Source organism: Corvus kubaryi, unplaced genomic scaffold (genome assembly GCF_017639235.1).
Source record: "Corvus kubaryi isolate FWS band 111438036 unplaced genomic scaffold, C.kubaryi_AGA036_p1.0 37308, whole genome shotgun sequence".
NCBI classification, from domain to species: Eukaryota; Metazoa; Chordata; class Aves; order Passeriformes; family Corvidae; genus Corvus; species Corvus kubaryi.
Window position 1 is genome coordinate 21,314,611 of NW_024581096.1, and position 25,499 is coordinate 21,340,109.

Below are 25,499 nucleotides of genomic sequence, written 5' to 3' on the forward strand. Positions count from 1 at the left end.
CTGTTAGGAAGGTGTAAGTAGGCAAATCCCAGGGATTGCAAAGGCTTTTCAAAGGCTGTCTGTGCATAGATTACTACTTCCAGTAATAAATTACTTTACTGTGCCTAGATATTTTACAGACAACAATCCAGAATATATACTGGATATTCAGTGATCAAAATACCAAATTCTCAATTTCTATCATTGCATAACCTTAAATATATTTTTATATATCTATAAATGATACTATATCATCGTATAATTCCACAGTGGCATTCTCTAGTTTTGTGAACCGATTTCTACCAGCTGAGCTTTCAACTACTCCTGTTCAGAGACACAGAACAACAGAAAATACAAAATCAGTTTGAAGGCACAATAAGTGGTCCAAAGATTGCTTTTCCCAGAAAACTGTTAAAGTGGTTTGTTTATTCAATAGAATTTAATCATCTTTCAAACACAGTGACACAGACAAAAAAAAAATACCCTGATTACTGTTCTAGTTATGGCTTACAGCAATTGATAGGCTTTCTATCACAACCATAGTACAGCTACAGAAACAATAATAAGCCAAAATTACAGGGTGTAAGGTTGACAAAAGAAAGGTCAGTCAAAGGACACAAGAGATTAACATAATCATAAAACCAACATGACTCTGCATGGATTTCTCCACCCCCACTGACACCGCCTTACAGAAAAAACAAACATGAACCAGCTTTTTTTTGTCATAGCCCAAGCTGCCCTAAAATGAAGACACAAAGTTTTACCCCAGTTTTCCCAAACTAAGCATTTTTTTTCCCACCAGGTGAAAACCAGGGGTATTTTTAACAGGCAGCAGCTGTTCAATACAATTTACGTGGGCTCAATGCAGAGATTTGATCAGGGACCTCATGGCTGACAACAAGGAGGGCCCAGAAATGAAGCAAAAATCACCAGATTTTTGTCCTGTCACAGAGAAGGGAATTTTCATCCTTTCATCATCTCTAAGGGGGCAGGCTCTCAGGCACACATAAGTGCATATGCCTTGGCCAACACAAGGTTAACAAATAGGGATTAATTCTGCCTGTTCCACACTGCTAAGAAGGCAATAACCAGTCTTCACAAGCCGTATGGAGCACTGGAGATACTTCAGTGTCTTGGTCCGTCAGACAGCTTCAGGTACAATAAACATCTTGAGAACCAGCCAACAGAGTATCTGATTTTTCTGGCTTAATTTGTCACCGTTTTACATGCTAACACATTTTACAGTGATTAATACAGTTAAAAATGTACATCAGCTTACCCAAAGATCAAACACTGAGAACATCTATGGCTTCTAAATAGCAAGTCAGACATGTTGGTAACATATTTACATCTTTCAATTCTTGAAGCACTGAGGCAGATCTGTCTTTCTTTAAGCTTCCCACTACAGCCCAGTCCCTCATTTCCGATGTTTCTTGGATGCTCAGAATTTTGGGGAGCACTGGAGGTGCTGACAGCCTGGGACACAGGCTTCCTCAACCTGATGCCTCCTGTACATTTGGATTTCCCTTAAGTTTATTTTAAAAAGTACTTAAGTACAATTTTGAATAGAATTCTGGTTTTTTTTAATTTTTTTTTTTTTTTATTTTGAATACCATGCAGACAACGCAAGGATGCCCAGCAGGCTCACCCACATTAGACAGGATGATAACAAGACACAAAATGGTAATAGCCTGGGAGGGTTTTTTGGGAGATGCAGGTTATTGGCTTGACTTACAAGCACTGACGTAAGGCCTGAATTCTCTTTCTACTGAACCCAAATGTGAATGTTGTGGTGGCTTTAAAGGTAGTGGGCTGCATCCTACCTTGGACACATTCATATCACTAACAAATTCCACGCTGGTACTATAAAGCAAGCAGAAAAAAACCCTCTTTTCCTGAGGCCTGTGGTTCACATACATACTGCCAGGTACAGAGTGCTCATGTATGATTTACACTACCACGATGAAATGCTTTGCATAGATGATTTTGAAAGGATGATTTGATGAAATCTGTAAGGGAGAGTGACAGTCACAACTCTTCTGCTTCCAGAGAAGCTTGTCCTTTACTCACACCATTAAAAACATGGTATTGCTACTGCACTGTATCTAAAGCATGTTAAACAGTGTATCTGAAACCAAGTGAGGGGAAAATAAGAGGCTGCTCTTCTTGCCCATGATTAGGGCCTGTTTCTGGAGCACACCAAAACTTCCACATGCTTCACTGGGTTTTGGAAAAGGCCCTAAGCATAAATACTGACTTCTTTATTCCTGAATGAAACCTCAGCTCACTCCGGAGTTTCCCAGGGAACTTGGCCCTTTAGGAATTGTTCAGTTTTGCTGTTTCCTTCTTCCTATACTTGTAAAAGCCCCAAAGCTCTCTGCACACTCAAATGTGAGTGAGATCGGGGGAAAGGCCCATTTCAGAGCCCTCCATGTTCACTATCCAAGTGGACAAGTGGACAAGCCACCTGGCCTCTGAAGATCAAAAGGGACAGATTCCCCACCTCTCCATGTCTCAGTGTTTTCCCTGCCTCAGTTTCCCTCACACATGAAGCAGAGATTGCTCCTTGCTGCCAGGGAGGGCTGAGCACAGGCAGCCCACCCACACAGCTGCGTCACCACCAGCACTTCTGCCTCCAAGGCCTGAGCAACACTTCCACTGAATCACCAAACACCCACAGAGGGGACTATTCTTGGAGCTGATTTCCTTCCGTTTACTACATCTAGCCATCCCAAGTCACCTTTAATTCATCATCAGCCAAGCCTGCAAGGGCGTAGATTTTTCGAGCGCTGGAGGAGCTACCCCTGATTGCTGCAAGCTGTGAAACTTCATCTGTTTTCTCTGCCATGTTATTCCACAGCACTAAAGGCTCTGGAGCAGTGTTGTACTTGCAATCTCCTATACTCCCTCCACATTGCTTCTCCAGGAGACCACAGACCTACTCAGCACGGTGCCTCTCCTCCCCAAGATAGCAGCAGGACAAGCTGTCATGGCATGGTTCTCCCTTTTGCAATTCATGAGCTGGCTTTGACGACTCTGTTGCAATCACAGGAAATATGCTAAAATATTATAATGGCCCTATCGCCATTGAAGCCATTCTGTCCAACAGCAAAGTTGGATTTCATAAATCAAAAGCAATCAGCTAAACTATTCCAGCTAAATACTTCCTTCACTTTGATGAAAGCACTGGCAGATTCATAAGCCTCCTCTGTTGACCTGACAATAAAGTCAAAGAAATCCTAGTTAAGTTTTTCCAACTGAACTTGCATTGCCAGTGTATGCAGATGTCAGGGACTTCTTAAGGGATTCTCCTAAATAATACGAGAAATTGGGGATTAAACCACATTTTCTCTCTCCCTGTCTCAGGCCTCATACCCTTGGCAGCAGAGCTGGGATTACAGCTCAAGCTCAGGATGTGGTACCAGACAGCTGACAGGCTTTCTTCATGGACAGATCAGAATTTTGTGGGGGGAATTTCTCTGGGGCCTGAAGCCTTTTCTCTGGGAAAGCACAACGTGCTACATGCGTCTTTTACTTGCAGCAAGCACACCTGGCAGTCACTTCTTATCACTCAAGTATCCCGTTGTTCAAAGGTTAAGATTGGACATTTGGAGCTTTGACCTCATGGGAGAAGGGAAAACAAAACAGCCCCAAACTCAGACAACTGATTGATGTCAAAAGAATATTTTCATATGCTCAGCACACAAAAGAATGATGGCAGAAAACAAGGAGAGTCCTTCTTTCTGCAAAAGCCCTTCTGCATATGGCGTTTCTGACAAATGCCATAGTTTTGCAATCATTTTTTGAGCAACACCTGAAAAATGAATCAGAAAGTGAACATGTTGTGACATGCATTTCACCTCGAGGACTATTTTATATATATTTCATTAATTATCTTTCTGGCTTGCAAATCACTCCTTATATCTAACTGTACACCTATGTACACCTTCACAGAAATGTCTGGGCCTATTTCTGCAGTCCCTACACAAATAAAATACCCACCCACTTGAATGGGGGCTCTATTCAGGTAAATGTGGCAAGACTGGGCCTTTGGTGCATATGTGCAAGCATCCTGCACACACTTCTTAAAATCATTAAAAAAATATAGTAGCTATAGGTCTATAAGCAGTCAAAATCTAAACACCGTAAAACTGCACTTATTACAATGAATTTACATTGCTCATTTGTATGAAGCAAACAATGGAAAGGAAATGTCTTTGACCCTGTAATTACAGATTTACTGTAAATACAGTTTTGCTTATCCTTTTGTCTGTCCAAAAGGATTCCTTGCAACTAAAAAGAGGGATTTGCACCACTTCTATCAACATATGGATGCTTCTCAAGTGCTCTCCCATCTTTTTTGAAGTGCCTTTTGCAACATATCAGACTCCTTTCAGTTGATTTTGTTCACTTCGATCACCATAGTAAAGAAAAATCTCTTACTAAAGAAGGTAACCTTAGCAGAGCAGCAGCAGCAAAGCAAACCTGAAGTCACTACTAGTCCCAAACTCAGGCAGAATAAGGAGTAAGGGCTCTTAAGTATCAGCTTCAGTGTCATTACTGTTATCATAAAGCTTAATGCACAGCGAGACGGCCAACCTGCAGTGTCACATTGCTCTCTAAATAGCACTTTCCTCACAGCACTTCATTGTCAAAGCCCTTTGCACACAAATTTACAGAACACAGCAAAGACAAAGACCTCTTTTGCATATTGAATCAAGGAAACCATTTCACCTACAGGTTCATGAGTGTGCTGCCTATTTCACAGGTAGACAATACGAGGGGGTGCTCAATAACACGCCGTGTAACTCTAAGACCTAAAACACAACACCACAAATAATATATTAAGCTTAAGCACTGGTCCTTCACCCGCCCCTGGCTGGTTTTTCCCAAGTGAGTTCTGACACTTTATCAAGGATATGGGTTACTTCTAAGGCAATCAGACCTCAGGAGTCCACTGTAAAGTCAATACACTCTCACATACCATCCAGGTCAATGCTGGCCAGCAGGGACTTTTAAAACGGTGACCATCGTGCTTCACTTCCTTTGTGATCATTTTATCTGTAGTGTGAGCAAGTTGCACAGCTCTCAGCATAGCACAGAGGATTTTAAAAGGAGCTTTGTGCATTCATGCATTACAAAATCAAAATTCAAGCCCATATTTGGATTTAAACCCTCTCCACCCTCCTCAAAAAATTACCCCTCATACAGAACTTTAAACTTCAAATCCTTGATCACAGATCTTGTAATCTACATAAAACAAGACGAGGCAACAGCCCGAGTGCTTCAGACTAAGAATTTAGATGGGAAACTCTGTTAATTTAACTATGCCAGCACAGCTGAAACAGCCAATCTCACCTGTGTGTATGCAGCCATACCAGTATGAAAGGGCATACACCAGCAGCCTACTACGGCAAAAAACTCCAGCCACCTGTGGCATCTTTTCTGCTTCAGGATTTTGCCAGCTGTAGCAGGTGAAATATTAGGCTTGGCATACCTGACAGAGCTACAGTGATGACATTTAAAGAATACACCACCAGCCCTTTTACTATCCTAACAACATTCTCAATATACAAAAACATCACATTAAGACATTTGACATCTCAAATGCATAATTTTAAAATAAGCATCATAATCTAAACCACAAAATATCTTCTCTGTATTTTAGCTTCATTTCCTGACATTAACTTATTACAGATACCTGAAAGTGTTAACTCGACCTGCACAACAGTGAATCAACATTCAGATACTTTTGAGAAGTCTTTAATAAAAATTAACAAGGAAAGGGTTTTTTTCTATTTTACGCTGAACCAAAAAAATCAGCTTGTAAAATATAACTATGTAATCCCCTTGCTCTTCATCTCAAGAAAACCTTGTGAAGGAACTTTTTTCTTCAGCAAGGACTCCAATGTGATGCTGAAATGGTGGCTGTAGGAGGAAGTGCACACATTGCCATGTGTTAGCCAGAAGGAAAGCATCACAGACAAGGAGAAAGGAAGCACACTCAGCAGAAGAGAACAGAAATGCAAGATGCAAGAAGGAAGGAGAAAGAATCTCTAAAACAATATCACAACATGATTCACACAGTTACCTGTTGCTGTGAATGGGAGTTCAACGTTCTGTTCTATCCTGGCTGAAAAAATTCATAAAGTGATTTTGTTTATTCCTAACACATCTATCTGCTGTTTTTGATCAACACTTTGTGACATTACAGAACAAAGATCTTAAGTTATATATCCCCAATAAGCTATATGCTAAAGAGTATTTTCAAAAACCTAAAGGCCAGAGAAGAGAGTGTTCAATAAAATCTGGCAATACCCCAAGGTACTCGATTGAGAAACCTATGTAAAGTCTTACAGGCTATGCTAAAATTCTCCACCACTGTTTTTCCTCAAAAGTTTGGTGCTTTTCTTCATAGTGAAATGATAACTATATTAATGTGCTCTATTTATCCCTAAATCTATTGTAAATGTGCTTCTTATCTGACTTCCTTTCCAGAACAGCGTGTACCCTGGGGCACAGGAGTTTTGCTTCTCTTACACTGTTATGGACCCAACTCTGCTAGCAGGAAAGATGCTGGTATCCTAGATCTTATGGGACGCAATGCATTGAGGAATTTATATCAAACAATTATTGCATAATCTCGGGGTGTAATAAAACCTCCTACACCTTACACAGGCCATCGAGCTCCTGCCACTCTCGCAGTGTCCCTGTCAGCTGCAGGTCCCCGTGTGAACCCGCAGGATCCCCTTGCTGTGCATGTGGAGGAAATTGAATATTTCCGAGGGCATCGCGTGGAAGCCGGGGCGAGGCTTCACGTTGTCATAGTAGTGGTGAGTTATAAAAATCCCTGAGGGGTTCATGGGGAAGGCCCAGAAGCCGAAGAGGTGCACCTCCTCACAGAGCTCCAGGGCCGCAGTCACCAGGATCAGCCCGGTGCTGACCCGCTTGGCCCGCACGCCCTGGCCGAGCCAGTAGCGCGAGACATTGATGAGATACTGGGGGTGGAAGTAATAAACAGCCTGCTGGGACTCAAAGTCGTCCAGGACGTATTTGACCCGGATGGACACGTCCGTGTTGCGCGTGTTGTAGAAGGCCGGCAGCAGCACGGACGCGTTCTCGTACACCTGGAGCACGTCGTAGAAGGGCTTCCTCCACTTCTCCAGCTTGTGGAATCTGAAGGGGAGAGGGTGTGAGTGATGGTCAGCCCAGACCCAGCAAGAAACCCTGAAGGGGTTTTGCTGAAATATTTCTGACACAGAGATAATTGAGCTGATGTTTTAGTTATCGAGGGGAATGTACTTAGATTTGTAGCTACAGCATGAGCATGAAATGTAGGGTAAAAATTCAGGGGATAAAAAAATTCAGAATAACTTATTTAAACAGTGGATAAACCTTGTGGGCATTTCTGGTATCTCACTTCTTATGGTATTGTTAGAAGTATGTAATTTTTCCAAGCTATGTAGTGCACCATGCAGTGCAGAGCTGTATAATAAGGGATGAACACCAAAGCTAGCAAGTATTTAAAATGTCTAACAGTAGCACTTTCAAAAGAAAACCAAAAATCAAACAAATTATTTTTGTTGCTTGAGGAAAGAAATACATTCCCCCATCAAGAAAGGAAAGCAGTAATGAGCCTCATGGTCCCAAACATGCCACAAGGTACCATTAGGACATTAACAAATTTAAAATTAAAATCACTGAGTCAGTCCTGGCTACAAAGTTTAACTGACATTTCTTTAAAACATGTGACAATGTGTGTTACTTTATTTACTTGATGATCTTAATTTTCCAGCCTTGATGACTCTGATTCTATGACTTCAGCATTTAGGTTGGGATCCAGTTTCTTTCACCATGAATGTTTCTAAGACATTTGACTGGGACTTGCAAGCAGAACACAAGACTTCCAGGGGAAGGAGGGCTCTGTTGTTTCGATTTTAGCTCATTGACTTTCCATTTCCTATCATCAAAATGCGGGTTTAAGTGTTTAGCACATTTCTACAACTTGTTACTTATTCTGTGTACTGAATAGCTTCAATTTAGAATGAAATATATGATTGTTACTGTTGATTTAAAGTAGGATTTGGGAAAAAATTCTGTGTAACAGAATTACATTAAAGGTAGATTTGGGGAACCAAGAGAAATGAAAATATAAAAAAACAGAAATAACCTCTCAGTGATTATACTGGGATTGACAGTCACGACATCTGTCTTCACCCCAACGTCCATGAAGTATTTCTCAGATATAGGAGGCAAATTGCATCTATAAAGGAAAGAAATTAGTAAGAAAGTTAAAAAATTCCTTGCTCTTTTTTGGGACTAGAATATAGAATTTATTTAAGCATTTCTGCCAAGCAACAAATCTAAAAGAGTGAGAATTTAAAATTGTATCAAAACATGTTGATGCCCAAACTACACAATAATCTAACAAGTTCTTGGGGGCTGTGTGAAGACCTCTCTTGTTCCCTCACCTGTGAGAGATGACCCCTCTTTGCAGGTGTAGCCAATGCTCATTTTACTTCCTTAATAGCAATTTACCTGTTTACTCTGGCAGTTTAGGATGCGAAATGGGATGAAGCTCCAAGGCCAATCAGCCTTTAAAATCAAAGGCTTACTCAGTAGTAGCTGAGAGGTATTCAATAATTAATAAAATATATCTATAACATTGCCTTTAAGATGTTTTGGTTTATACCCAGGAGAATCTAGGCAAAATGCTCCACAAGAGACAAATCAGTCCAGACCTAGTTAATCCCAAACTATCTGCTTCCTTTCCTTTTCCATTTATAAGTGTCTAACCAGCACAGTGTGATAGCAGGAATTCTGACTTTACAGGTTCGCCACAGGACATCAAAGTTATTAGAGGAAATATTGTAAGATTTGCAAGCCTTGACTTTGCCCAGCCTCCATTCACCTTGGCCTTGTCCTAGATACATCATCTCACAAAATTTAGAGCATCCCTCAAGAGATGCTGAAGTTATTGAAATGCACACTCACAAGCTACCACAGTCTTTTCTTCCAAAGGAAATCCAGCTGAAAAAAACCTTCAGCATGTGTTTTCAGGGGTAAAACATTTGGCCTGGCAACTGGTTTTACATCCAGTTCGAGCTAGAGTTAGGCACTTAAAACACTTTGAAAGCTTTTTGAAGTGATCTCCAAGCCTCAATAAAAGCCATTTCTCCTAAGATCCCCACATCTCAAAAATACTGTTGTGCCTAATTCCCAAAGTTCTCCATATTTCTGAAGAACAGGGCTGAGCAAAAACAGGGAGAAAGCTGTGATGGTACTTAGGGTAAGAGATGCTTAGTGTTTTCACAACACCACAGTTCAGCTGTTAGGATAATTTCTCAGTCAAAGAGAGAGAACAAGTTCGGGAGCAGAAGAATGCACAAAAATCCTTCTAAGTCCTTCTCAGGATCAAGAGCTCACATCCACCTTCCAGAGAGTCCCTCTTTATCAGGTCAGAGAACGGTTTTTAGCTATCCTTCTCATAGGCAATGCCATTTCTAGCACCATTTCCTCTGCTGGATCATGGAACTCAAGTCCCCGGGCAACCCCAGTTCCACCTAGCACTGGGCACTGTGCTCATCAGATTGTATTTGAAGAAGGTTTCCAAATAATCAGCCTCAATACCTCCGAACAGGAAATTCCCACCAGGATTAAGAGTGGCTGAATTTGTTGAAGGTGATAATGCCTTATAAAAACGGTATAATCTGCACAAACAGTACTTTTTCATAAGACCCCAAAAACTCATCCCTGCCGAGAGAGCAGTCCCATCTCTAAATTCACCCAGCGTTTCATCACAGGGCCCTGCTCTGGCCAGTAGATGGAGACAGACAATAACTACTAGCAAATGCAGTTGTGGTGTGTATTTGATATACTCTGTCGTACTATAATTAACTGCTTTCAGAATTTACTTCACAGAACAATCTTGGTTGCATCCTGCTGGCCACAAGAAAAGATTTCCCCAAGTGTCCTGAAGGTATCGCTGAATGTTATCAGGGCTTCATAGGCAGCTTGTGAAATATTTTAAATTATTTCACTGGTGACCAAGATGATGATTGCTGAGAGTTTGGAGTGGTGACTGGAAAGCAGATGTGCTCAGACTTGACCTTAAACACAGGCTTTACTTTAATACCAGTATGAATTTTCAAACATTGCCACGTCTCTGTGCATATTCCACATTTTGGAGATGGAGAACCAGGGGTTTCTTTGGCACAAGTAATGACATATTTATTCATATTCCAGTTCTGCCTAAACCTTTATTTGTTACTGGTACCAAACACAACCCAATATCTAAGTTCTGTAATAATCTGCTCACTTTTTTTACCAGTTTTGGTACAGTTCAAGGAAGCGTAATGGTGGTAAAACAGTCCTTAAACATAAATGAGATTTGCCAGACATATTTCAGCTTCTGCTTCAAATCTTGCCATCTTCATGTGTCACATGAATTCTTCTTTCATCCATACTGATATTTGTGATCCAACACAACAGCAGGGAATCTACAGTAATCATTTAACATATATGGAGTGCACTAGGCTTCTAAGAAAAAAATTATGTGAAGCCTGGACTTTCTCACAGACTTTTTTTCACTGAAAACTAAGATAATAGTTTTCTATAAAGCTGGAATAAGAAGGAGACACAAGAGTCTGAAAACAATGAATACTGAAGGTAGGAGTTGTAAAATTTTCTCGTATGATGTCAAATTAAATTAAGACTGCACTGAACCAAAACCTGATCTGATATTTGCTGGTATGAAGTCAGAGAAATTAATTGTTTTATGCACAGTTATTCTAAACGGACGACAGCATACCCAAGATCAGAAAATAGGCCAAGTGAAATAAAGAGATTTTTCTTTTCTAGAGAACAGGTCATGAATCTGTGAGCTAGCGGTCATATGCCAGGACCCAGGCAAAGAGCTTAACAGGATTTAGAGAGGGATTAGTCATGCATATGAATAACAAAAAAATCTTTCTCATATATATTAAGGATTAAAAAACTGCTGCTAGACTCTCTGATCCAGGGACGCTCATCATGGGACATCCTAATTTATGCAAAACCTGGATAATTCCACATATAGTGAGGAGCAATGAAGACCCTTAAACCTTCAAAGTTATTCTGGTGACTCTGGAGGCTCTGGATTGATTGTTGATTACTGTAACTCCTGTTATTGAGCACCTGAGCTCTGCACCAGTCCAGAAACACACCTCTGAGGCACATGAGCGGTGAGCTGTTACCATCCGACCAAGCTGCTTTTCACTCAATAGAGGTTGTACCTCTGGCTCAGATCTGCCTCAGAAAATCACAGCCATGTTCATAGGACACTGCTTATAGGTTAATGTCCATAGAAGGATAAATCCACAACCTGAGTGGCAGGGGATGTCCTGAAAGAGAGCATCAGGCTTTGCCAATGAGTCAGTGATTAACCGCATGGAGTTAGGGAGAAATAGTTCCTCAAAGCATAATTTTTACATAAATACTATAAAGTCAGATGGTTTGGGTTGGTTTTTCTTTTTGAAACACAGCTTTTTGTGCAAGAGGCAGGCTTGACACAGCCAATTTAGCAAATGTCATGTTTCCATGTGAGAGAGAATAGCTTTGCAATACTGTATTTGTCATTAAAAAAGGCAAAAAGAGAAAAATGGAGCTGTCCCAGTTACCGAAACACGAAGTCTGCACTGTCAATCTCCCGGCCACATCTGCTGTTCTTCAGAATTCCTCCGTTCCCAACCACTGCACATCTCTTAAACTGGGAGCGGTGGTATGGCATGTCCTGTAACAGCACGGCAAGGAAACGGTTAAAGACCCCAAAACATGGGTCCAACAAGTCTGTTTTTTACTTTTTCCTTTTTTGTCTGTGCAGTTACACCTTGCTGCAGAAGCATTAATCAAAGGATGATAACACTGATTGTGGGGTGCAATATTCCCTGTACATAAAGTGATGGGATATTTTGCTGTGTAATTAGAGATGGCACGGGCAACAAACCCAAATGGAAAAAAAAGAAATACCCTGTTGTTTTCCCCAGGAGTAACTCCCTTAAGGAGTAATTTTAGACACTTTCTTTCTCCTTTGATTTCCACATGAGGGCACAAACCATAAATCAGTGTAGCCCAGGCACTGTTTTCTGAGCTCCCTGCAAACTGCTCGGTTCCCTGGCTCTGGTGTCCTGCTTTTGGGAAGTCTGCACACAGAGTTCCAGAGCAGACAGTAAAGCCCAAGAAACCTTTCAGACAGCACATTACAGAAAGTAGCCGAAATTTTAGTCCTTACCAACACTAATTGTACTAATAGTATTAATGATTATTAATTAGCATTCATACTACCAAGACTGCCTTTGGTCAGGCACTTTTTTGGACTTGTGAAGGATGCACCTTCCTGTAATCTTTGGGCAGAATCCTGCCTTCGCACACAGACATGCAGCTGCTGCCGAAGCCAGAGAGAGTGAAAATCACATCTTGAGAACAAACTGGGCTGTTAGGGTGAGAGGGCTGTGACGCAGAACCGAGCCACGCTACACCTCATGAATATGTAGGGTGTGCTTATATAAGCATGAGAGTGCTCGTTTTTGGTACATACATATTTTATCAATAATCTCATGCTGCAAACTACAGAGGGACGCTGGAGTTGACTGACATTTCTGGGTGATTATTCCCAGGATCTTTCCACAGCATCTATAAGCCATGAGGCAAAAAGGGCATGCAATTACACCTGTCTGAGAAAAGCAGCAGCTGTCTGACAGAAAGGAAATACGGAGCTGTCTGTGCTTTATGCAGTTATTTCTCATCACAAAGTGCCTCAGCAGCCCTGGAAGGGAAATCAGATGCCAGGTGTCCGTGCTTAGCAAAAGGCTATTGCCCCTACAGCACTGCTGCTGTGCTTTTAGCCCTTTATTTCCTACATTTGCCAGACTGCAGCCTGGCTCCTATGCAGAGGGTGGCTTTGGCCACTGTCCAGTGACTCCCAAAGGAATTTTGGCATTTGATAACACCTTCACAGCATCCTGATCATACCTGAACAAACACCACAGCAGCTCTAACACACTCCTAGCAGAGCTCAGGCATTCAGCCTGTTGTGCACTCATCTGCCTAATCAGGCAGGGTTTTGAGGATAATACTCCTGGACTTAGATGTACCCATTCTTTGCATGTTCCCAGATGCCAAAGTGCTTTCCTGGATCCAAGCCCTTCCCCTGCTTCCGCCCCAGCTCCCCATGTGCATGTTTAGATAACAGCACTTCCCTACCTCTCAGCAGTGCTCGGAAAGCCAAAGGATTAGAAGCAGCTGGACCCTGAAGGACAGGTTCAATGGCACAAATCTAAGTACTTAACCTGAATATACATCTGACTTTTCAAAAGGGATCAATTTCAGCTACCCCCTCCAAGTATGCTGCTGTAAATTGAAGGGGTCTGCCTCGGGATAAAAATGCAGCCACATCAGCCCATTCCTGGACATCAGTCACTATGTGCAGAGGGAATTGCCCACTGATCACAACCTTGAATGCCCCTGGAGGTCAAGCATTATTTGCTGGAAAGGTTTTGAATAATCATTGTGATGAATATACTTAAAAATTATGAAGTCTGTTCACAGATCATCTGCAGACAGAAAGAAGTATAAAAATAGTCATTGTGAATATGATTTATAAAATAATCTTGTCAAAAAGAAAAGCAGACCTACCCCCAAAAAATGGGGTTGGATTTATTATATACATTATACTTTATAATTATTAATTTAGTTAATTAAAATATAATATCATAATATTATACTTTAAAAGAGTTCTGATCAGTAAGTATCTCTTTGATTTAGCTTTCTTATTTCATTAGCCACTTTGCTCCTAAGTCAGTGATATTCTGCAGGACATTATGTGTGTGTACATATATATATATATATATATATATATATATGTATGTATCTATATATATTGCAGATGACCACTAGAAAACAGGATAATCATCTAAAATATTGTATCAAAAATAAACATTTTCAAAATCTAGGCAATAAATTTTGTAGAAAAGTCAGATAAGTGCTAAATGCTTGGCTATAAGATAGTGCCTAATGCAGCAAGTACAGTGAAGTTGGTCCTGCAAATGGGCAGAGACACCTTTGGAAACATCTTGAAGATTTCTTGGTTGATATGGAAGATGCCACTAGTGTCCACTTCATATTTCAGTTTAGTTCCCAAGGGAGTATTTTTCTGGGTGGTGAACAGAAAGGATGGGGCGTTGCAACACCTTGACAGAGTAGACCTATGAAAGGAAAAAGAGAGAAATAAGATCAAGGAGCTGATGGTACGATACAGGATTTGCAATTGCTGTTACTCCTAACAGGTATTTTTCACCAAAAAGAAATTTTTTAGCCCTAGGATGGGTAAAATGGTGGTTTGCTGGTGAAATTTTCCTTGATCAAGAAAACTTTGGTAAAACAAAAACAAAAGAGAGTAAATGAGACACCTGTACTTGCTTCTTCTAGGCTGGGGAAATACATGTACAAATTCAGCCCTGCTCCAGTCCCCAAAGATGAGCTTCTGCCTCCAACATCCTGGCAAAACCACCTTAATGAATTAGTACCTCTCCACTTTAGAGGTCTTCCACATTTTACAAATTATGTACTCGTCACTGGGCAGGAAATGTAGGGGTTAAAGAGTTCCTCTGGGGATGTGGAAATTTGGCAAGGCAGTACTTAAACACAGCTATGCCCAAAGACACTGCCCCACTTTCCAGCCTGCAGTGGAGCAGTAATCAAAGAACACTTTGATTACAACAAAAACTTTCAAAGGTTTTGCCCTCAGCCTTGCACATGTGTGCATCAGAAAGGTGATGTGGCCCTCACAGATGGGTGCCAGACAAACAGGCCTACAACTCCAAAACCTCAGACAAATGACCGAAATTTTCTTTGTCCCTGGGACAAAATGGAAGAAATTCCAGTGCAAACAAGAACCATATAAAATCCCAAGCATGGGATTCACACTAAGAGAGAAAAAATATTCAACTCTGATGCTTTTACCGTGTTTCATATGAAATGTAAATGGTAAAGCAAATGGGTATTTGCAAATAAGGTTCCCTTTCCTAGCTCCCATCTTTCCCTGAATGTTTTTCTTCTTTTGCTGGTGGCACTGAAAGCCTTGACTTTTGCTCACTCTTATTCCAGAGATGGTTTATTTCTCAGTCAATGCGTTTGATACCTTTAATGAAAATACGTGTCATGGCAAATGTACAAGCATGAAGACAAAGCCAAATGGCTCTCAAATAACCCAGATTAAATGCCTTGCCTCTGGGGTCTGCGGCCTCATATTCTAAGTTGGAAGAATAAGCCAGTCTACTCTATGGGCTTTATAACAAGCACTAGAAAGCAAATACAGAATTATGCAAACATTTCAGTGATGCCCAATTGCTCTCATATACTTGACTCATGAAGGATGGCACAAAATGATGGTCAGATCAAGGCAGCAAATGAGACTGAAAAAGTCAATTAATAATGTCTAACAGCAAAAATAATTACAAGCAGACAGTGGAATTGAATTGTTATAGTTGGGATATGAGAAAAACCTCTTCATTGCCTGAGCCTTAAGGAATTGAAAGAGATGTTTTTCCTAAATGTCCAGGTGGTTCTCTGGAGGCACAGTCCTTTATTGTGAATGATATCTGATGGAAGAAGACTCTCAAGGAAACTATTTTCCTTAGTCTCCAGATACAAACTCTATTGTGATTTTTGCCCTTCCTCCCTCCCTGCTGCTTGAGTACCTGCCATTTAAAATCTGCTGGATTCAGCTCATCTCACATGATGGTCCAGGACTGGCAAAGCTCAAAATCCCATAGCTCAGAGGGTTACACCTTTTAACCTCCTCTAAACAACCTCCAAACTCAGAGACCTTGGTCTACTTTCAAGGAGAGGCAGCAACTTCCTCTCACATTCACACACTGAAGTCTCTGTCCTGTTGGACACAAATGAAGCAGACTATAGACGTTTTTTCTTTTTCATTACAAACACAACTGTTGTTCCTGAAAGCAGCTGACAAAGGTTATGTTACATCTGGGTGCCAGTGAGAGTTTCTGAAGCAGTGATGTATCAGTTAGGCAGGTACAGGCAGTAACTGGAGTCTTTAATCTCTTTTTTCTCTCAGTGCACAGGGTGAAGAGGGGTTCTTTGTTTAATGTGCTGGTGTTGGCAGTCTGAGACAGGTTGACAGTCCTCCTGGTGGTCTTTGGATAGTCCTTTCTCATTGCTCCCACCTCTGCTCTGGCCTCCAGACCTTAAAGTGCTCCTTTCCATACCTCAAAGTGCTACTTGCTCTCTGGGCACAATCATTACTGCTCTCACTCCAGCTGTTTTTAAAATAATGAGCTGTAATCCTGAATGACTCCTCTCTTCAAAATGGGCTCTGATAATTGCCTATCAAGTAATTTCCAGGAAAAATATGACCAAAAAAACCATCTAAAAAAACTTAGGTGTGGAGATCACATTGGAAAAACTGTTATGAGTCTGAGACTAACAATGTTATTTTTAAAGATGTCAATGACTAACTCAGCACATGCATTCTCACATTCTCTCATTAACTCCTGACAGCTATTTCCTGGAATCATGCAAGAGAATTTGGGATAAAGCTGGGGGCCTTATTCTAAACAACAGCTCTGAATTGTACCAGTGACTTTCAGATTTTAGTCTACAGCATTTACTCTGAAATAATGTGTTTTCTCAAAACCCACTCAAATATGGCACTGGAATATATCAGTATATAACTTTCAAAAATTGTTTTGGCTTCAATCTACCATTGCCTTCACAAGACCAGTTTCAAAAGCTGTGTCTTGAGAAGATCATGGACGACCTTCAGCAGAGAAGTTACATGAAGAAAGACAGAAGACTACAGAAACAAACTGAGAGGTCTCTGAAGACCAGAAAAAATATGTAGATAATCTGTGAGTAATAGCTGAGAAGCCATTAAAAAAAAAAAAACAAAAAACAAAGAAAGTAATAAACAAGATCTGACAGTACCTAAAACACCCATAAAAAATGCAGTTTGGGTATTTTGTAGGCCAAATTTGCAGTATCACCAGTGATATTACCATTCCAAGCCAGAGAGTTAGGTTGAAGTGTTAGGTGCACCCATTAAATCTCATCTCCATCCTGACTTCTGCCCAAATGATACCTGGAGGTCTTTCCCACACCACATTCCTTGCCTTTCCTGAAAGACTGTTCCACATGCCAGAAAAACATTTCTTTCACTCTTGGTGTTGAGTTTTTTTCAAATAGGGGGGAAAAGTCCACATTTATTCAAAAGGATGGTACTCCAAATGTTGTCATGCTTACTCTTGCTATCCATATGAAATTTTGGTCTCTCTGCAGGAAGCTAAACTCAAACAGAAGTAAATTCTACTCAGTCTCATTAATGTGAGCCATTCTTACTTGAATAAATTGGCTTCTGTGACATTCATCTCCCATTTGCACATCTGTAGGCTCTTCCATCTGTCAAACAATTCAGTTTGTTTCACCCTAAAAGATAAAAAAGAAAGAAAAAAAATTAAAATTCAGGTTATTACAAGGGCTTCATTTCCCAAAACAGCTGCAGATAGAGTACCATGCAAATTGATGGGGCAAATCAGTCAATCTAGACAGTACAAAATTTATCATTTTTATTCCTTTTTCTGCTCAGACATAGCCACTCTAGCATACGCAAGAATTGATGTTAGGGACTGATTTCTTCTCCTTGATAGGCTTTCTCCATATTTTTTCAGGATTAAAAATGCAATATTGAGCAAGAAGCATCTACTCTACCAAAATCTGCTGGGAAGCAAATGGATCTCTATCAGATAGGTTTGAGGGAAAAGATGCACCCAGCAGAAGGGCCCAGGAGGGGGGGTGTTGGAAAAGGGGGTGCATTTGGCCAACTGTGGCTGTATTTTGGTGAGGTTGAGTTTATCTGTGAGATCCTACAGCATAGCACTGTAGGTAAATTCATTTTATGAACAATATATGAGCTCATGTGTAGGGGTAAGAGCCTGTGGTGGTAAGAGGAAATTAAAAGCTCTTTACATAAGGATCTCTCCCTCCTCCTCTGCTAATCAATATACCTGGAGTCACATTTAAAACAAACAAACAAACAAACAAACAAGCAAACAAAAAAGCCACTCCTATTTCAACTAGGCTGATACAGGATGACTCATTTTTTGATGCTATCACCAATTCCAAGAACTTCCACGCTGAAGTTCGCACATATTCTTGTGCATTTGGACAACAGAGATAACAAAGGCTTTGCAACTATCTAGAGGTAGGAAGCAACTGCATAATCTGGCTAAGAAATTTGGAGGTCTGTGATTTCTGCTAGATTGATAGGTCTTAATGAGTTCTCTTCAGGCTTGAGGGCTTTTAATGTTTGAACAACGCAAAGACTTTTAAGATAATTATATATTTAAAGTGAGTAGAACTTAGAATTTCCCAAGCTGTGGAAGTCACAGGAAGGAATTAGGTCATATTGTACTTTCTGTAGCCCACAAGAGCACATTACCTTGGAAATCTTCCATTACCATAAGGGCTGACTTGGGAAACATAGCACATTTGAATCAAGAATGTCAGAAGAGACCAGCAAAGATCTTAATGTCAAATAGCATCTACTGTAGAATTAAGGGTAATTCGTATCTAGCTGAGCAGGAGCCAACTACCTTCCTTGGGCCGCTGGGTGAGGTGAAGAAAAGTGAGGAATTCTCTGTGTCGTCTGATAAGTATGCAAAAAAAAAAAAAAAAAGCAATTCAAAACTCCCCATCTTCAGCAGAACATTGGCAGAAGTGTGACATTCTCACCCCTCCTCTTTATTTTTAAGCACTGCAAGTCAGCAAGCCGTGCAAAGTGTGTTACTCGTGCATCCTTCATCCAGTACAGAAGGCAAGGACATAACCTACATTTTTCTGTGCACAAAGTCAGTGAGGGAGACATTCTCAGGTTCATGCAGACCTGGAGCAACAAATTGCATTTTCTGTAGCCCTGGGTGCTTAATGTTGCGCCTATACAGCTGCACTTTGAGCTGACATTCCCAGTGCACTTTGCAGACCTTGTGCATTGCCTGTAATATTACTAAACCACTGGCTTTAGATGTGGTGAGGGATTAGGCATAATCTAAGCACCTAAACTCAGTGAAATGCTGAAAATGCACAGAGGAAACACTAAAATTGCACAGCTGTGCTCAGTCGCACTGGTAAGCTCACTTTGTTCACCCAATTCCTTTGCTGTTGTTTCATATATACATCTCCTTCAACCCACTCCTTTCCTGACATACTTACAGGACCACAAAACACGATTTAGAGATCTTTTGTTGTTTCCCAGAATCACATTTTCTTACCTTTTCAGTGAGGGGTTTTGAGTTGTGAAACTCTCTGCTGTTTGACGAGATCAAAAATAAAAATGGGCTCAGAAAATATCTAAAGAAATTAATAGAGAGGTCTATTTTCCACTCTGATTACTCCAGTCTGGACTCCTTCTACCACTCCACAAGTCCCCATGCCAGTATTTACTATCGGGAAGGGCTGAGCTTTTTGCTTCATTACTGGCCACTGTCAATGAAAGAGCCTTAAGCTAGATGGACACTTGCATGAGTCAGTCTGTCTGTTCTTACTCTTTAATTACTGGAAATATGATATTACAAACACTGTATTTAATTCCCAACAATAATACTGGGTGTGACCAAAATGCCCCAATGTACAGGAAAAGCTTCCATGTTTTTTAAATGGACTTCAGATGAAATTCAAACACTGCTTGCCCAGGTAAGAGAAGGTCAGGGATCCCTTCTGAGATCCCTGTTGATGTGATCTCTTGAGCCTATCTTTTGACAATGTCATTGCAAGATACCATTCCATCCTGCCTCAGAAGTAACATTTTTAGCAATACTTTTGTTGCTAAATACCTCTACTTTCTACATTTAGTTCATACTTACATAGACAGGACCTTCACCTCAATGATGTCCTGCCTTAATTCCAGGCATTTTGTAGAGTTGTATTCCAATGGCCCTTCATAAAACTCAAAATACCTGAGGAAAGAGAAGAAAAGATACCATAGATAAGGTTTACACTAGAATAATTTTCTTGCACATCAACAGAATTTTACTGAAATTTGTTGTTTATGATTTTTTCCTAACCTGAGGCTGCACTGCCTGGCCCATAGACAGCTTATTCCTTCACAGAAAGCACAGATGTCCTTGCTGATCCTAGAACTGTCACCCATGCCCAGTTTGTCCATTCCTACAGGAGTTCATCTATCTTGAAGCAACAACAAGGACCAGCTACCTTTTCCAGCAGTCAGCACTTGGCAGCTGGAACTGAAAGTCAGGGCAAGAGCACTGAACATTTAAGGAACACTGTTCCCATCTTTTGGGTGCCTGACTGTGCTGGGTTGGAAAAAACAGTACCATAAAAGTGCTAGAGGTTGTGGAGGCTATTCCATAGCTCCTGAGCAACTGAGCTTTTAATTGGGATTTACTCTTTTTGTCTATTTGGAAGAGAATGGAAACAGGGATTATTTTCTGGGGAAAAAAGAAAACTGAGAACAAAAGGATTTGAATGCTCAGACACAGCACAAATAACAGTGATATTCTTCATTAAAATATAGACATAAATATTTATTTTTTTGGCTAATTTCTTCGCTTTAGTCACTGTACTGATGGGGAAGAAAGCCACAGCTACTCATGTTTAGGGAAAAGAGAAAGCCCAGGCTGCCAAGTGAACTCAGTGAGTCTGTACTGAAATGACAAACAAGATATAGGGTTTAAACCAAGCTCTGTATCTGTTTCACTCCTAATCGTTAGAAGTCTATACTAAAATCCAATTCCTAAGACCTGCACGTACCCATAAAGCACTTGAGAGGACAATGAAAAACTTAGAGAAGATGACCTGGAGGAATAGGTATTATGAACAAGGCTGGAGCAAGCTATTTTGATGGATTCTGTAAAATCCTGGAATTCATAAGGCTGTAACTCCAAACTATTTTTTGTAGCTTCAATAGGAAATATAAAGATAAGATTTGTGGAAAAGCTTAATTTAAGCCATCACTGAAAGTGTTGCATTTTAGGTTTGTGTCATTGCAAAATAATATCAAAATCCGTATTTGACCCCCATGTGACTGAAAAAAGTCCAAGAGCCTCCCAAAGCCATTTGCTTTCAACTGGGAACATGTCTGTCCCATCAAGTGCTGCTTTAGAAAGTGTCCCTTTCACCTCTCCCCGAGGTTTTCACCACCTCAGCTCTGCCAAACCTCAAACCAACCATTTCTGTGATACAGTGAGAGGTTCAAACCTTGAGACTGAGGAAGCCCATGCTTAAAAGGTGGCAGGAGGAGAACAAAAAAATTCCTAATAAAGAAGTCAGAAAAACCCAATAGCTCATCTTTAAAAAATGTGGTTATTTGGAAATGTGTTTGCATAGGCTTCAAGGCAACAAAAATGAATTTTATGAGTTTTGTAAAGAAAATTATGTAGTTAAAGTATTCCATAATCAGTGAGAACTCTGTGAAAAGACTTCCTCAGCCTCCTGAAGGGAGCTCTAACGTGAATCGTCACCTGGGCTCTCACCAAAAGGCTTAGATTCCCCTTCCAGCTGTTCACCGGGACGTTCAGCATTTACTGAGGAGCAGCTGAAAGCCACTGCCCTGGCACACCTCCTGTGTGCTTGTCTTGTTGAGCTGGAGCTGAGCAACATGCGAAAGAGGCTTCAGCTGGATTTGGATTAAAAGCCCACCTGCTTGCACCTGGCCAAAGCTCTGTATGGATGTACTCCAAGTAATTTCCCTAAACTAAACCAAAATCTTTCTTTAGACAACAATTTCTTACTGATCACAGAATTTTCCAGAGCTGAAGGAGCTCCCTTTGGCTGCCAGTACAGACAACATTTTCATCCTCCTGAAATAATCATTTTTCTGGCTGTCTTTTGCAGTATCAATCCTTTTCTTTGTTTCTTTGAGTCAGACAATGCCGGTACCCTGGATGTGCATGCTCTACACAGCAACCAGGGGCAGGTAAACACCCCCACACAACACTGAGCACACTGCATACCCCTCCTGCTTCTCAGGGTGTGCAGGAGATAGCAATGTCTATCAGCCTCATCCTCACCTGTCACCTAAAACTTCATTTCAGTACCTCGAATGTGCCTCAGGACAGATAAGCAGAGCAAAAATCTAGATTAACATTTATTTTTATCTTTCCTGTGCACTTCTGGCTGTGTTGCTACATTGGAGAGTGGCAGCTCAGATGTCAAACAGCACATGCTGTCACGTGGGAGCACCACAGCATGGGAAAGCTGGCTTCAGCCTGTGGCACTGGAGTCAAAGACATCATTTTATGAAATGGAGATGAAATTTCCTGTGTCCCAGCCGTTCCCTTTGATCACTGCCTGTTTACTCAATCCACAGACCAAAAATAGAAATGAAAAAGGATGTGTTACCAAAGCAGCAGAAGGTTAAGGAGGAAAGGATTGGGTCAAAAATAAACCACTTCTGGATCTGAAAGGAAATCAATCCATGAGGCAACACTGCATTTCTAGGAGAGCTTTTCCATGAGCCTACAGCTGGGGAAAGCACAGGACTGTCCTGCCAGTCTCCAACTCTCACAACAGCTTCAGCTTTCCAGCAGAGCCACTGGGAGCATTGAATTCACCATTTGTGGAAGTGCAGAGGGAGGATCCATGGGACAGGCTGGGTGACACATCACTGATGGGACATGTGCCTCCTGCAGCAAAGGCAGGGGACACCAGTGGCAGTGTCATTCTGCACAGAGAGGGGAGAAGATGCTGCTGGCCGTAGGGTCAGTTTGATTGAAGCTATCTCAGTGATCCCAAGCTATTGAATAAACATCCTTTGGGATGTCCTTCATCAGCCCTGAACCTCACTGGAGCAGACATCCAGCCACTAAAACCTCCTTAGTCAAAATGCTACGGATGCTGCCACACGTCACTTGCAAGTAATAATGGTGCTGCAACAGCATTGAGGATTTCTCAAGACAGTGCCTGGTCAATAGGCTCAGGAAAAAAGGGTTCCTCGCTTTCTCCCAGGAGTGTTCATGCTATTTATTTGCTTCACAGCAATCACTCCTGCTGCAGACACCACAAGAAATTAGCAGAGTCAGTTCCCTGGATCACCGGACAACCTCTTCCCACAGAAGTGCCTCACGTTGTGCTTTCCTAGAACGCAGCTTTTGCACAACACCAGGCTCTAGCACGAGGAGCATGGGTTCCCTCAACCTCCAGAGATGTCCTTCAAACCCACATCCTCCTCTTGCAAGGGTCTGGTCCTGCAGGGAGTGTTTGGAGATCAGGCCCCCACACTTTCCCAGAGGAAGCATCAGTCTCACCCACTCCCTGGTCTCTGAGAGCTCCTTCTGCCTATTAACTCCTACTCTAAAACATGTAGTTCCCTGTGAACAAAGATACATTTGCCTGTCAGAAAGCTTTATTAGCGCAAATGGAAACTATCCTCCCCATCAAACTCCTCGGTCTGATCTAAGAGCTAAGAACAAGGGTGTAGTTCATTTTATTTTGATTTATGCTCTTGATTAGTGACAAGCGACAAATCTGACTATACTACTTACTCCTTTTGCAACAGAGAGGGTCTGTGTTTTGGCTTTACAAGAATGACAGTCAAGTTTTATTATCTATAAAACAGAGTTGATCTGTCAATGCCATAATGTCCTCTCCCTGCATTTTTCCACTTCCCCTGACAAAAAATAAACAACTTTTATCCCTTTAAAGGTCACAAGTCTACAGGAAAACCAGTACAAGAATTCATGATTCTTTATCTTAGAGAACACAACTGCTAATGGATCACAACAAACAGCTCAGCTGCATGTAGGATTGTGCTTTCCCAGGGCACTGGACACTACACACCACGCACTGCTCTGTGTCCGCTCATGTCAATTGTAGCTTTCAAACGTACAATACTTTTCCAGGATCAGATCCTGCGCCTGAACACCACAAAAGCTGCAAGTGCTCAGAGGGGACTGTTTTTTTACAGCTCACTGCACTGAGTGCCCAGAAATTAGATGCTATTCACTCTGTAATTTTCCATTTTTGACTGACTGCAACTTTCTTCTTTTCTAACCTTCACTTCCCTCATTGCAACCTCACCTCCAGCATAGCTGCCTACTGAGCTCGCTAGTGAGAGACACATTTGGTTTCTCAGTACATCAGCTAACACTTAGGTCTTTGATCATCTGCAGTTGTGCTGCTCCTGCTTTGATCAGAAGTAAGCTTTTCTTGATCACACTACATGAATTAAAAAGCCCGAGACTTCAATCCTACCTTCAAGTGACGCTTGGGTTGAGACACTGATTTGTCTGATATATTGAACAAAGGCTTTAAAGTATAATTTAGTGCAATGGTCAGGAATCTTTTAAGCAGGACCATTTTCTCAAGCTGCCTTCCCATTCATTGTGCTCGTTCCTGCAGTGCCAGCTCTCGACACTGTTTGCAGTGAGGCTGCAGCACTTGCGTGGCGAGACCGCAGAGCATTGCAGGAAGGATTCCACCTACCCTGCAGGAAAAACAAAGATCTTTCCAAAAATATACGTTATCCAGTGACTAAGAAATAAGAATAAATGAACCAAGCCCTGCAGGCTTCTACTAAATACTTATTAAGAGTGCTGTCCAATTAGCAGTGCCTGCACTCATCAGTATGGGCAGAGCCATGGGCAATCTTGGGTCGAGACTCACCTTCCTTCCTCAGGAATGGTCCAAGTGTGCCAGAGCACTTTCCCCAAAGCACAGGGGACTCTGGCAAGGCCAGCATGGGATCTTCAGGCCCCTGTAGCAAAAATACTGCTGGGGTGGAACCTATCGCAGAGGCCCTGGAAAATTCATCCAGAGTAGAAAACAGTAGGTGTTGACTTCATCACAGCCCACTGTGAGAGACCAAATCCCTCTGGCCTTTGCTTCTGTTAATACTTTTATGTGACAACATCAAAAACCACAAGATTTAGTCAAAAGGTTCAAGGGAGGGATTTTTCTCCCTCAAAAAGAGCATCCTACCACTTCACATGGCCTGTTCTCCCAAGATTACTTTGTCCCATTGGGAAGGGGTGATCCCTGTTTGGCAGGCAAAGAAGCTGACTTAGATGTGGCAAGGGAAGCAGGAATGTTTGATGCTCTGAGACTATTTAAACTTCATTAGGATTGTGGCACAAAACAATCACATTGCTGCTTGTGCTGTTTCTGCTGTTTGAGGGCCTGAGCTGACTTGTCTGAAACAGGATGGTGCTTGAAAGGCTGAACTGAGAGAGAAAGAGCTGTGAGCTCAACAGAGGAGACTGGAGAAGCAGCAGGCTTCTTTTACACAGCCTGATGAAACTATTTGATTTGATTGTCTCATCCTTGGGGACAATAAATGTTAAAAAAGGCAGTTCACATTCCTCTGATCTACCATGTGCTGATGACAATGTCACTGGTAGTAACTGGTTTAAATCCTGTAGATGCATTAGATGTCTAACTGATCATGAACTTCTAGTATGTGTCTGTAAGTGGGAACAAAATACACCACCATAAGCTGTGTCATATAAAAAAAT

General features: G+C 41.4%; 1 protein-coding gene across 6 annotated transcripts in view; it reads right to left on the reverse strand.

Annotated features, from left to right (window-relative positions):
- Nucleotides 1-385: 385 nt before the first annotated feature.
- Nucleotides 386-25,499, reverse strand: part of ST8SIA5 (ST8 alpha-N-acetyl-neuraminide alpha-2,8-sialyltransferase 5) — a 68,745-nt gene continuing 43,631 nt past the window's right edge. For all 6 annotated transcript variants that reach the window (XM_042028793.1, XM_042028797.1, XM_042028798.1 and 3 more), the window contains 6 exons: nt 19,893-19,985; nt 17,374-17,460; nt 14,075-14,219; nt 11,637-11,749; nt 8,150-8,242; nt 386-7,155 (listed from right to left, as the gene is read on the reverse strand). In XM_042028793.1, coding sequence (XP_041884727.1) covers nt 6,693-7,155; nt 8,150-8,242; nt 11,637-11,749; nt 14,075-14,219; nt 17,374-17,460; nt 19,893-19,985 — 994 coding nt within the window. In that variant the 3' untranslated portion in view covers nt 386-6,692. The remainder of the gene's footprint in view (nt 7,156-8,149; nt 8,243-11,636; nt 11,750-14,074; nt 14,220-17,373; nt 17,461-19,892; nt 19,986-25,499) is intronic.